Consider the following 14,512-nt stretch of genomic DNA (forward strand, 5'->3'; position numbering starts at 1 on the left):
GTATGGCCTTGGGCAAACCACTTAACCCCATTGCCTTGCAAAAACTTAAAAAAAAGAATAATATAATTTACCATTGATTGAAGACTGCATCCGGGATGATACATTGCAACAACGGATCAGCTGTGAGACTACAGTATATAATTTGCCTAGTTCAGCATACTGGTATTTGATGGGTGGACCTGGTCCTTCATCCAGAGCAACAAGCATAAATGTGGCAGGTACGCTCAATTTCAAAAGCTGTGTTTTTTCTGCCATACCTGTAGAGTAGGAGGAAAAAACATAAAAGAGGAAGTGAAAGTATCAGGAGAGTATGGAAGAATAAAACTGGTTGTAACAAAAACAATTACTTAATAGAACTTGACTGTAAATTTTATAATCTAAGTCCATTCCTTTTTTGCTGTTGTTTCTTTCAATCATGGATGACTTGGCATGGCAATGGAGCGCTCTGCCATTTCTTTCTCCAGCTCTTTTATAGGAAACTGTGGCAAACAGGGCTAAGTGACTTGTCCAGGGTCACTCAAGCTAATAAGTGCCTGAGATCAGATTTGAACTCAAGATGATGAAACTTCCTGAATCTAGGCCTAGCACTTTATCTACTTCACAACCTAGATGTCTAGGACTTCTCCTTAGCAACTTCAAACAGACAGCTTTGTCACTGAAGCTTATAGCAACTCAGTGGATACTCACAAAAATGCAGAGCAGTCAAAATATTTTACATATAATAGGACAAAGGCTATGTAGAGACTGGTTAAATGTCACATGACTCATAAATAGCAGAAGTAGAATATAATTCATATTTTCTTACTCTTCAAATGGAGCGTGTTTGTTACTGAGCTAACCTGCCTCCATAAACATGGCCTTTATCTTGGTGTAGTAGGGTTCCAGTGATGTTTTTCCGTAAAGAATAAGAAGCTACCCTTGATGGCTGGTACAAGAAACTAAGGTTCAAGTCAATGACTGGACTTCCTGTTCACCTAAGGGTGTGAAAGTGGCAGCCTCTTGAGAAACTGCTTCTCAGACTTGTGGATATCAGTGTTGTGAGCATTACCACATCCTTCTCATTAGATCTGTCTCTGAGGTAATCAGGGGAGGAGCCAAGAATCTACTTCAACTAATACTGTACCCTTGATGAGTTTTCAAATAAATATCCTTTTGTTAATTGTTGCATGATCCAAGTGTCACATTTCATTTGGGTTCCAAGCCTGAACTACCAGGTCTGAGTGAGGCTTGAATTGAAATAATAGTACTACTGCTCACACTGTGGATGAAAGGCTGAAGGGAGGCACAGATGCAGAGACTAGGATTAGTGGATAGCCAGATAACAGTGTCACTCTTGTGCCAAAAGGTATATGGAAAAGTCTTAACAACAGAGACATGAAATGAAAAAAGTGATTGGGAACAGGGATTAATTAATAAGAGTTGTTTCTTTCAAGTGCTAAAGCTCTTAACAGTGACTTGAAGTAATAGACAAATAGGAAATTAAAATTTTGTAAGTTAATTGCAAATATACATTAATTTTACACACACACACACACACTTAAAAATAGAACCCTCCCACCCCACCCCAATATCTGCATTTTTCACCTTTGTACTGTTCCATTCTAAAAATCAATTTATCCAGGTAATGTTAAATTCCTTCTCACTCTTGGACTAAAAAAAAAAAAAAATTGCACAGGAAGCCCCCTCTTCCAATGCTGTTCAGTACCTGTTCTGCATTATAATAACTCTTCTAAAGCTGCTGAAGGCATTAAGAGGTTAGGTGACTTGCCCAGAGTCACACAGTCAGCACATGTAAGGTAGATCTTCTTGAGATAATTGTATTGAGGGGAGAGGAAGTGTACCTTACTTTGGGTGTATAAAAACGTTTTAATACGTTAATTTTCACTTTAAATACTTTAAGGAAGCATGCAATTTCAAAAATCCTTACAGTAAGTAAACCTTTCTGTTAAAACAAAGAATGCTATGGACTTTTTGGTAAATCTACATTTTCATGCTAGTTGTTGCAATAAAGTTAAACTTTGCAATGACTTTTTCAAGTCTTTGTCAAACTGAATAAGAATACAAGGTTTGAAGAACACTTAAAAAGTTCTTACCTAGGTTGGCATACATTACAAACAGATTGAAATACTGCTGTAAATGACGACCATGCTCTGAAACTTCCCTTCTGAGGAGATTCAGTACTGCTCTCAGCAAGTGATCACTCAAGCTTAAATTATCATATGCCTATTTAAAAAAAGATGATCAGCTGTAAAATAAGGTTAGAATCAAGACACTCTAGAAATCAAATGTTTTAATGTACAAAAATAAATACTAAAGTTCTGTTCCAAAAAGAGGTTTCTTTAATTTTCCTTTTTTTTAAAGTGAAGTATGAATTTAAATAGCCAATCTAGTATAAGCACGGAGGTTAAAAAAAAAAAAAGGATTTTGATTACAATTCTTTTTCATCCCCCTAAATCTTTACCACTGAATTTAGAAGCTAAAAATGAAAATTCCTCAAAATAAAGGGGAAAAAAAATCCTACATTTTGCTTATTTTCAAAGACTTTAAAATGTCACTAAAATGATCCTAATGCTAATACCTCAGTGTTACAGAAAGTTTACAAAGCACTTTCTTCACAACAATAGGGGGTATTAAGGAATATTCCTACAACAGATGAAGACTTAACTTTTTCAAGTGACTTTTTCATGATCATGCAACTAATTAAATGCCCAAACAAAATTTCAATTATTTACATGTTAGGTACAGGGTTAGGCATCAGGGAGAGTAAAAGACATAAGAAAATTAATTTTGATCATTATAGAGCTTACATATTACTGAAGAACAAGCAAGTGATGAGATGAGATAATAATAGCTAATGGTGATATAGTATCCGCTATGTATCAATTAAATTATTAGCTCATTTTATTTTATTGTCACAACATCCCTGGGAGGTAGGTGCTCTTATTTTAGAGATTGGAAACTGGGGCAAAAGAGGGGCTTAAGTGACTTGGCCAGCACCACATAGCTGCTAAGTATTTTAGGCTGGGTTTCAACTCAGGTCTTCCTGACTCCAGGCTTGAAGCTTGATCTATTCTCTTCACCACTTAGTGTAATTACAAAATAATTTGAGGAGACAGAGTACAAACTACTAAGAAAACTCAACATTTTGAATTAAGTCTTTAGTGGAATTTGACTCAAAGTCAAACGCTCTTCCTACAATAAAGTGCTACCTCTTTGACAGTAATCTGAAATCAGATAAGAATTAATTCATTACAAAAATTTATGATTTAACAGCTAGTTCTCAGGTACACAAAGCATTATTTGAATTAGGTAAATAAGTCAAATAAGGCTTATTAACTACCCTTGAGAAAAGGTATTTTAATTTTCTGGCAACTCAGTAAATATTAAATATATACTAAGTGCTAGAGATACAAACATAGCTGACAGTCCCTATCTAGACAGTTTATAAGCTAGGATAAATATGAATCTGACTATGCATTTGAGAAGGGGCATATTATCTACAGTATTCTTCATTGAAGAAGTAGAATTTCAACAGAAGAAATGTGCATGAATTCTATTATGGGTATGGGGTAATAAATACATTAAAAACACAACAGCATGTACACCACATAGACCCATAGAAGAGGGCAGGATGGCAATAGACAATAACGAGTAAATTGGTATGAAAAGTATAAACTATATTATAAAAGGGAGTAGTGTAAAAAATATGAAGTCAAACCACAAAGTTCCTCAACCTATTTACCTTACTTTAGCCACACACAAAGGTCACACTCTGTTGATATTGTTGCCATCACCTACAAATGTACTCTGTGTTTAAGAATTCTGAAATCTCCACAAACTATTAATTCTTCACCTCTCCTGTCTTCTCTAACCAAAACTCCACTCTATAGAAACCATGACCTCCAATTTCTTGAGCCCTCAATTCTTTTCCAAGCCATCTCCCCCTTGCACTAACCACTCTCCTCTTGTTCTTTATCTTAACTCCTTGAACCAATTTAAGTCTACACTGTCCTGCTCTCCTTATCATATCCTCGATTATAGCCAGCTAAGTCCCAGTCTTGGATCGCTTACACCATTCATTACCTTCACTTCTACACACTTATTGTGTTGCTGAAAGATTTAGAAAATCATCCAACTGTTCTGTGCCAATCACAAATTTTTGTGATACAATCTCAGATGGGCTCCTACAGCAAGCAATCCTACTCTACCTCCCTCATCAATCAACTCACTGTCCCAATATTCACAGTGGTTCTTCCAAATTTCTTCATCCTTTCTGACATATCCCATTGCTCTTCTTCCCCCAACTCTCAGCTGAGGCTCTTGCCTCATAATTTACAGTAAAAGATTGAGATCATTCACAAGTTTTTTCTTTTCCTCTCTTGCTCACCCTATATTTTTGGTGCCTTCTGCCATTCTTTCCTCTTTCAGCCCTGCCTTACATGATGAAGGGGTCTTACTACTTTATTAATGGCAGTCCCTCTTTCTAGTTCAAGTGATCCCATTCTATTCTATCTCTTCTGACATTGTGTTCCCCCTCTGTCATCTCCATTATCTCACTTATCTTCCAGTTTTCCCTCTCTACTGATTCCTGTCCTATTGCCTACAAATATGACCATGTCTCTCCTTTCCTGAAAAATCTCACTTGATTTTTTCCATCTCTGCTATCTTTCTATGTATTTCTTCTACCATTTGTATTTTAATCTTTCTAGTAGTTTGTGTACAACAGATGTCTCACTCTCTTCTTAACCCCTTACAATCTGGTTTCTGATCTTATTCCACAGAAACTACTCTCTGAAGCTACTAATTTTCTCTTAGTTGTCCATTCCAATAGCCTTTTCTTATTCATTTTCCTTGACCTCTCTGCGTTTCCCCCTCCTTGAAATTCTCATCTCTCAAGGTTTTCAAGACACTACTCTCTCCTAATTTTCCTCCTATCTATCCCACCATTCCTTTGTCTCCTTTATTGGATCCCCCTGCAAATCTAACCACAGCTGTCCCTAAGAATTCTAGTCCTGGGCCTTCTTCTGTACTTCAACTATACTTCTAGTGATCTCATCAGCTGCCATGGATTAAATTACCCTCTCCATGCTGAATTTTCAAATCTATCTATTCTGCCTCAACCTCTTTGCCAACTTTGAATCTTGCATCTCCACTGCCAACTGGATGTCCAGTAGACATTTTAAATCCAATTATGTTCAAAACAGAACTTTTATTTTTCCCCATAAACTCTCACCTTCCAGATACCTATTAGTACAGAGGGCAACACCAACCTCCCAGTCTCTTAGGCTCACAACCTATATGAATCACCCTGGATATCTCATCATTTCTCATCCCCCACCATATCCAGATGTTGCCAAAACCTCCTGATTTGATCTTTGCCACAGTCTTTCTTATGACTCTGCCACCACTCTAGTGCAGGCCCTCATCATCTCATGCCTGGAGTATCTGCTGGTGCCTCCCTTCTCTCTTGAAACCACTATCCTTTGTCCATAAAATGATTTTCCTAAAGCATTGTAGGTCTGATCACATCACTGTCCTATGGAGACATTCTCTTTTTGGGTCTATTACATGTAGAATGTTCTTCCTCCTCCTACTGATTAGTGACCTCCCTGGTTTCAATTAAAGTCTTAAATTCCACCTTCTACAGGAAGACATTCCCCAATCCCTCTTAAATCTAGTTATTTCCCTTTCTTGATCATTTCTTATTTATCCTGTATGTCTTGCTTTATATATATTTGTTAGAATGGTATCTCCCTAATTAGACCTTAAGTTCCTTGAGGGCATGCATTGTCTTTTATATCTTTTTGTATTCCCAATCAAATCCCCAGACCAATTAAGTGAAGTAGTTTTTTAAAAAGAAAGCTGTATAATTACCTGACTAGAAGGTCCAGGAGAAGCAAAAGGTGAAGGACATGGCCCATCTTGCAATGAAAAATGTGCAATAAATACTATAAGTTTTGCAAATGCACCTCTCACTTCTGCACTGGGGCATTCCAAAAGGTACTCAGAAAAGCGATTTGAAACATTAAAGAGGACATTATGTGCAAACCAAAAGCGTACATTCTTGCTGTGACGGAGGAGAATACACAATGCATCATACCTGAAAGAGAAAAAGGTAGCACATAATCAGAAATAACAAAAAAAAGGAAAATTAGTAATTTCTTTCTTTGATTTTTAAAAATGAGCGACATTTTGCTGTTCAACCAAATAAAATAGATCTTAATATCCTTTCATTTTCGACTTATATAAATGTGCTATGGAATAAAAACAAAGTCATTCCCATTAGAAATTCCCTAAATGGCTTATTGTTAATGACAATTATTTTGTCATTATAAATTTCATTATAATTTTATCAATATGATGACTGAAAAATCATTAATTAGACTCATATGGAGATATATGGCATACATAACAATAGGAGATCCTTTCAAGCTACAATGACTTTGCAAAAACAGTATCCTAAGCATAAACTGATTAAGGATGCCCCTCTGGTCATCTGGACAGCTAGATAGGATAGCGCATAGCATAGAGTGCTGGACCTGGAATCACAAAGACTCATTTTCCTGAGTCAAATCTGGGCTCAGATACTTATTAACGGTGTGACCCTGGGCAAGCCATTTCCCCCACTCTAGAATCTGTGACAAGAAATCCCAGATGGGAGCATGACAAATCAGACATGACTGAAATAATGATGATGATGATATTTGTCCTTCATTCTCAAGGAAGACTGCACCATCAAGGGAGGTGATGCCATAACATGCACATGAAATGGATATGAGTAAGGGGGTGCTAAGTTACCAGCCTTTCTCCTCCAGAGCCATCTGGATCCAGTGGTCAGATATGAATCAGGACAATTGGAAATGGCCCTGGATGTAAGACAAGCAGGGTTAAGTGACTTGCCCAAGGTCACACAGCTAGTGTCAAGTGCCTGAGGTGGGATTCAAATTCCCATCCTCCTGATGCCAAGACTATCGACAGCGCCACCTAGTTGCCTGAAAAATGACTTTCAAGAACAACGTGGTCATCTAGTTAATATTAATCACTCTTATCTGTTTTATCACACTGAAAGTCTCTGAACACACACCCACACAAACTCTCTTTCACTAAAGCTTAATACACATTTTCTTGTTATAAAATGCTACCATTTTCATATAATTAAAGACAATAAAATAATTCCATTTTAAAAATTATATGAACCTAAAACTTTCATGTTTTCTAATCCAAATGACAGTTATTTTAATATAAGAAATGGAAATGATTTATTAAAGTTAAAACCAAGTTCTGAACACCTGCAGAAAAATATCAATGATGCATCCCTTACTACCACAATACTGCACATAGTGAAAACATCAATTTTTGAATATACTTTTTCTCATGCCATTGCTAACCTATTTAAGTGTTTTGGAAAATGTGTGAATAATTTATAATTATATTAAGGTTTTCAAGATCATAACAGACTCGAATGGTATAGAAAGGAAATTAAACCATTTATTGGGACAATATGAAAATTTAAAGCAATAATACCAGTCACTGGCAGGGCCACGGACTATTTTTTTTGTGTGAAATCCTGTGGTGAAAAGGAATCTAGCAGCAAGCTGAATACTAATCATAGTAATTTCTTCTGCTTCAGGCAACAGATGATCTTGCCCTATGAATAAAAACATGTAAAGATCAAACAAAAGACATTTTTATCAAAAACCACATTTGTTTTTAAGCCTATTGATCCTGGATACATAAGGGGATGGTTTAAGTAAAAGCAACTACTTAAGAATTTGAAGTCCTTTAACACTTTCTTTAATTTAATTTGTAATGATTTATTATTTGCTAACATTATAACCTGGTTTATGAACTGATAGGAGAATAAGCAAAGTATATTAGATCCATTCATGGATGGACTGAAACGCTGATCAGTTTGCTCCCTTAGTAACTACCATTTGGTTCCCATAAGTCACCAACTGTTTGGAGTTCTGAAGAAATCTTGAATCTTATTTAACTTAATTAAAAAAAAACCCAATAAATACTGGAGCTACTTATATTGTACAACTGATAAGTATTATATAAATGTGTATGTTGTGAACACCATTTCATGATTTCTGGGTCAACTAGTGGCCTATTGATAACTGGAAAGAGAAATTCAAAACGATTAACTTTATTATATATAAAAAAAGGACTACTTCCTCAAATAATCCTGAGGTTTTTCACAATGGCCAGTCATGGATTGTAGTAGCCAGGGCCCTACATGAGGTACAAAGAGAAAACTGGTCATTTATCAAATGGGAAAAGGTATTGCTGATTGACACAAACCTAATGTTTTTCTGATAATTCATATCCAATATATAATGATGTACTAAAGCACTGATATTCATTTATGTATGTATGTATGCATATATTTATTTATTTTTGGTTTTAGCAAGGCAATGGGGTTAAATGACTTACCCAAGGTCACACAGCTAGGAATGTATGAAGTATCTGAGGCTGAATTTGAACTCCGATCCTAATGACTCTAGGGCCAGTGCTCTTTCTACTGTGTCACCTTAGCTGCACCCCCCCCATTCATATTATAGTTATGTGGAATGATGTCACAATCAAATTGATAAATTTTAAAAAGCACTTCAATCTTTTCCAGAATTATATTTTCATTATTTTATCAACATGGGAGAGGAACATCAAAATTATCTAATCCAGGAAGCATTTCACACTTGAGTAGATAGAGGATATTTAAATGGCACCCAAAATACTGACCAGAAAACACTTTCAGTTGGTGTCAACATGGTCTTCATTTAGCTAGGTTCTTCAAGATTGTAAGCAACTTGAAAACAAGGTCTGAGAGATGATTTTTTTAAATGATTTTTTTATATCTAGCACTGCACTTTGTTTTTTTGATGGAGTCATTTGAAATGACAAATAGGCACAGAATCAAATGCTGATATGAACTTGAAATATTCACCCTGTTTGACCTGAGATTTACATGCACAATCTTCAAAAATCAAGGGTTACTGCGGAAGCTAGGTGGTGCAGTGGATAGCGCACTGGCCCTGGAGTCAGGAGGACCTGTGTTCAAATCCGGCTTCAGACTTTAATAATTACCTAGCTGTGTGACTTTGGGCAAGTCACTTAACCCCACTGCCTTGCAAAAACAAAACAAAAAAAAAAAATCAAGGGTTATGTCTATATTAGAATGAAAGAATATAGTCATATAATATATATACACAAAACCACAAAAAAAGCAAAGATTACTGTACATAAAGCTTTCTGCTAAAAATCAATACAATGTGATATATAAAATTCTTTCAAATTTATATACTGCATAAAAGTGAAAATATAAAATTTAGAACTAATGTTAGAAAAAAAGTTAACTTTATAAAACTATTATAGCAGAAAATTAATGCCTCATAATCTGCCACTAAAAATTCTTCTTCCTTGAAGCAGCAAGCTAAAAGTAGGTACTTACCAGGTGGAGGGTTTAAGTAGACACCGTTACAAGTCAGAAGTTTTTTTACAAACTGGAAATATTCCAAACTGTACTGCATACGGTTATGCATGAATTGTACATTCTGCTTCCGTACACTTCTTTCAATGGCTGAGGGCATTTTAATCTGGTGGGGCTTTGTGGTGACAACCAACTCTGAAATATATTTGATTAACTCATTGTCCTTGTCAATTGTGTCCATACGTTCATAAAAAAGAATGTAAGCATTCCACCACCTCTTCTGGCGTCTGTATGACATGCGCTTCATCATATGGTCAAACACTTCACCCATGTACTCGCCACCAAAACACTGATTTTTCATTTCTTCATCATCATCCATTTTACATTCTGTTACATCTCCATCATCAAATTTATACCAGCGATTTTTCTCACCATCTCCACCATTTCTCTGGATGATGTAAGAATAATAATGTCCCCCACTTGCTTGACCACTGTGTACAAGTACACCCACCAGTCTATACTTTGTGCTTCCAGTTGGTTCATTATCTGACTGTTCATTTTGTTGTATCAACTGATTTTCAGGATTCACATCATCCCCTTCCAGCTTTGCAACACCTGCTACTGTATAAGGTTCCATGTCCAACTCCCGTGGAAATTCAAAGTAATCATTGAACTTGATTGCACATTCCCTTTCCCAGTCATAGTCGAATCGTTTTAGCTGAATGGCGAGAACTGGGGGCAATTTCTTAATTAGGAGGCGCTTTACTGTATCAACCTAAAAATAGAAGAGGTATTGGATACCTTCTTAGAAAATCATTAAAAATAGAGCAAAGAGAACTAAATCATTAAAACTGATCAAGCACAGAGTTGTAGGAATTTACTAATAAATGTATAGACTATAAATTATCCTCTTGGACATTAATGAAAAACTAATTCAGTCTTTCAAATTAACCATACCTCAAAACATAGGATCCCATTTGTAGCAGATGGTTAATGTGAAAAATGATTACTTTCATTGTTATATATGGTACACCTCAAGTTTTAATAATAAAATTTTTAAAAACCTAAAATTGCATTAAGACTTTTGAAAACACACCAATAATTCTTTTTAGTTCACTAAGTATTTTCATAATTTATTTCATTTGATCATCATGGTAAGCCTGTGAAGTATGACAGGTATTATTATGCTGATTTTCGAGTTGAGGAGACTGGGATTAAGAGAGATTAAATGACTTGCCCCAAATTATTCAGAACTAGATAAGTGTCAGAACTGGAACATAATTCTTCTGATTCTAAATCTAATTACATCACTCTGAAATTCCACCTCAAGTTTAACACCCCTACCCCACCCCCATTTGGACCGGATCTCCTTATGCCCAGGGTGAAAGTTCAATGACATGTATGGAACCAATGCCACTACTGATGGAGCTGGACTGGCTTGCCCCTCCTTAGGTAGACTGTTGGCCCCTGATGCAAGCAGCTCATCATACTGGTGGGTTTGGTGAGGACACCTGAATCAGCTTAGCCTTAAAACCTTAGTGCTGCTCAGAACTCCTGAGCTTGAGTCATCCACTAGCCTCAGCATCCCTAGGATTTACAGATGTTTACCATCATGCTTGGCTCATGGACTTAAAAAAAAAAAAGAATTTCCTAGTCAAAAAACAAATTTTCTTTAAAATCAAATGCAACAGAACATTTTTACTACTATTGGGCACAAGGTAAAACTCATTTGAAAGTAGATAGGAAAGAATATACAATCAGGTGGGCTGAGAGTGCCTAAAAGTTAGATCCAAGAGTGTGAATGATAAACTTTCAGAGGGACCAAAAATATAAATGTTCCCTGGCACACAAGGAACTTCTAGGGATTTAACAGGAATTCTGGAAAAAGTTTTACTTAATGGGGTCTGAAGACCCCCGGGGCAGCAAGTCACGTAACATGTCAGTTCAAAGAGCAATGGATTTGGAGTCAGAGGATTCAGAATCTCTTTTACTTTTTTTTTTAAACCTCAGGCAAGTCACCTAACCTCTGAGCCTCTTCACTCATCTGTAAAATGAGGCAGTTGGACTAGATGGCTGCTAAAGTAACTTCAGTTCTAAATCTATGATCATATGCCAATCTAGTTGGGACTTTAGGAAGCAAGCTATGCTGGAAAGATTCTGTATTCCTCAAGGATTCTGCAAAGGAAAGCAATGTCAAAATTGTTATTGGAGCTTCTTGACCAGATCTCACTTAGCTATTCCTTCATTTTCTACTATCCCTTCCTCTCTTCACAATACTTTAACTTGGCCACTGTTATGAAATAAGATAGGGAATGAAAAAATAAAGAGTGGGGAAAAAAAAGATTTTTTAAAGAAACAGATATTAGTTGAAGTAGAATGACTAATTAAAATAGTCTGCATAAAAAAGGGCTGCCAACTGTCAATATACTTACCTTTTTGTTGCATTTTTCACAATGATATGCATTTGCACCTTCCAGTAAATCTCCCTTGACATATTGTTCCAAAGAATCAAGAAGGTTTTGGTGATTTCTAATATCTACATTCAGAGTCGTAAATGATTCTTCACACTCGTACCTAAAGGCATTATTTGAAGAGTTCAAAAGTATTCTGCTGGGAGGCACACCAGAGCATTCTAATTGATTACATCAATAAATATATAGTACATTTTATATCACATCAAACTGAGAAAAGAATATTAGAACTTTAGACATGTCATACCTCAAATATTTGTTTTTAAAATCCCCTTAAAAAACAAGTATTAGATAAGATAAGGTTGTTTTTAAATAATTATATTTGGATACTTAGGGATTTTAAATAGAGGGAGATTTAGTTACTTTGGGTCAAAAAATTATTTATTTCATAAACATTCGAGTGCCTATTGTGTAATGTAATAAATCAGTTTTGTGTATCAACTGATTATATACCTGGGGTGATAAGTACATGAATATTCAAAATGTAAAGGAAAAAAACTACTCCTTGATTTGGAATTTACATCTCAGAAGTTCTGGGAAAATTGGAGATTTGGAAATAGAATTAGCAGGAATCATTTAGTAGGTTTGACTTTAGAATCCAAAAATAGGGTCATGCCACTATCACCCCCTTTCTCAGAGATTTTGTCTCTATCAAATGACTTTTTATAGGTTTATAGTCATTCATATCTTAATGTTAGTTTTCTGAGCTACATCATTATATATAGTCAACTATGCTGAAAGTTTTTCCAGGGGAAAGAACAAAGGCTGGAGTTCAAAACTCCTTAGGGATGTCTATATCTGGTGGAGAATTTAAAGTATCATGAAGATACTGGTATCTAGGGAGAGAAATATTATAAAAAGTAGTGTTCAGAAAAAGAAACAGTATAATAAGAGATTTTCTCAAGAGCTGGTCAGGTACCCAGTAACCAAATACTCCAAAAAGGTAGCTCCCTCACTAGGGGATAATTTGTTTAGGGGAAGGAAGACAGACATGATAATAGCTTGAGGGGAGAGTAGAGTTAGATAAAGGTTTTTAAAGAGAATATTGAGAAATGTTTGTAAGCAGCAGCATAAAGCCCAGTGGATATAAAAAGTGATGGAAGATGAGAAAGAAACTGAATGGAGAGGGTCATCATCTTGTAAGAGAAGTAAGAATGAGAACAAGAACACAAATAGAAGGGCTGTTGTTTGTCCTTCATTCTTGAAGACCATGACATTAAGAAAGTGATGCTATGACATACACGTGAATTGGATCTGAATGAGGGGGTTGCTGTACAATATCACCAGCCTTGCTTTTGCCTCCAGAGCCATCTGAGTCCTGTGGTCAGATATGAATCAGCATGACTGGAGACTGCCCAAGTTGTAAGACAGGGTTAAGTGACTTGCCCAAGGTCACACAGCTAGTACTCACAAGTGTGTGAAGTCAAATTCGAATCTGAGTCCTCTTGACTTCAGGGCCAGTACTCTATCCACTGCATCACCTAGCTGCTCCAGTAGAGGGGTTAGTTTGTATATAAATAAGGGCTACCTTTTCCTCAGGGACTAGAATAAAGAGAAAACTGATGGTATAGGTCTCTAAGTAATGTAAAAAGAAACATGTGGTCTTTATTTTCTTAGTAAAGTAAGGGGTAAAGCCCTCCACTGAAAGGGAATGAGAAAGTCTAGAGGGCTTGAAGGCTGAATTGAAATTAAAGATACACTTGTTTTTTCCCCCCTACTCCATCACCATCATATGCTATAACTTGTTCACCCATTAAATATAGTTGTGTATATGCATCTACCTATAGTTCCTTTTCCTTATTTTTTGATCTTTTTTTGAGGTACAGAAATAATAATGGTATTCTTGGGTCAAAGAGTATGCAAGATTTTATAATCCTTTAGGCATAGTTCCAAATTGCTCTCTAGAATGGTTGGACCAAATCACACCTCTACAATAACTGGTTAGTGTAACTATTTTCTCTCATTCCTTGCAGCATTTGTCAATGGTTACCTTACAGTTGCTTTAATTTGCATTTTTCCAGTCAGTTTTGGAATTTTTTTGCACCCTGTATTTGAATTTCAAATTTTCTCTCTTCAGCTCTGGTCTTTTCATCAGAAATACTTCAAAAGTCTTCTATTTTTATTAATTATGCATTTTCCTCTGAGTATACTCAATTTTGTTGGGTAGATTACTTGTTTGTAATTCTAGTCACTTTGCCTATCTTATTTATAAGTCTTCTACTGTAACATGGAAGCTGCTAAATCCTGTGTTATACTGACTGTGGATCGTCCTTGGCATAGGGGGCTCTAGAATTTGGTTACAATATTTCTGGGAGTTCTCATTTTTTGATGTCTTCAAGAAGATGATTTGTAGATGCTTTCAATTTCTAACTTACACCCTGGATCTAGGATATTGGGGTGGATTTCCTTCATAAATTTCTTGAAATAGAATGTAGAGCTTCTTTTCAGATCAAGGCTTTCAGAAAGATCCTTGCTTTTAAAATTATTTCTTTTACCTACTTTCCAGATCGGTGGTGTTTTTTTCTATCGATAAATCTCACATCTTCTCTATTTTTTTCCTGTACATTTTTGTACCTCTTTTTCCATTTGGCCTATTTTACTTTTTTAAAGA

General features: G+C 35.8%; 1 protein-coding gene across 5 annotated transcripts in view; it reads right to left on the reverse strand.

Moving 5' to 3' along the window:
* USP9X (ubiquitin specific peptidase 9 X-linked) overlaps positions 1-14,512 on the reverse strand; it is a 174,239-nt gene that overhangs the window by 14,835 nt on the left and 144,892 nt on the right. For all 5 annotated transcript variants that reach the window (XM_074214169.1, XM_074214168.1, XM_074214167.1 and 2 more), the window contains exons 33-38: positions 11,863-12,004; positions 9,452-10,205; positions 7,525-7,648; positions 5,875-6,100; positions 2,094-2,223; positions 72-257 (exon numbers count right to left, since the gene is read on the reverse strand). In XM_074214169.1, coding sequence (XP_074070270.1) covers positions 72-257; positions 2,094-2,223; positions 5,875-6,100; positions 7,525-7,648; positions 9,452-10,205; positions 11,863-12,004 — 1,562 coding nt within the window. The remainder of the gene's footprint in view (positions 1-71; positions 258-2,093; positions 2,224-5,874; positions 6,101-7,524; positions 7,649-9,451; positions 10,206-11,862; positions 12,005-14,512) is intronic.

Source organism: Macrotis lagotis, chromosome 1, assembly GCF_037893015.1.
Source record: "Macrotis lagotis isolate mMagLag1 chromosome 1, bilby.v1.9.chrom.fasta, whole genome shotgun sequence".
NCBI classification, from domain to species: Eukaryota; Metazoa; Chordata; class Mammalia; order Peramelemorphia; family Peramelidae; genus Macrotis; species Macrotis lagotis.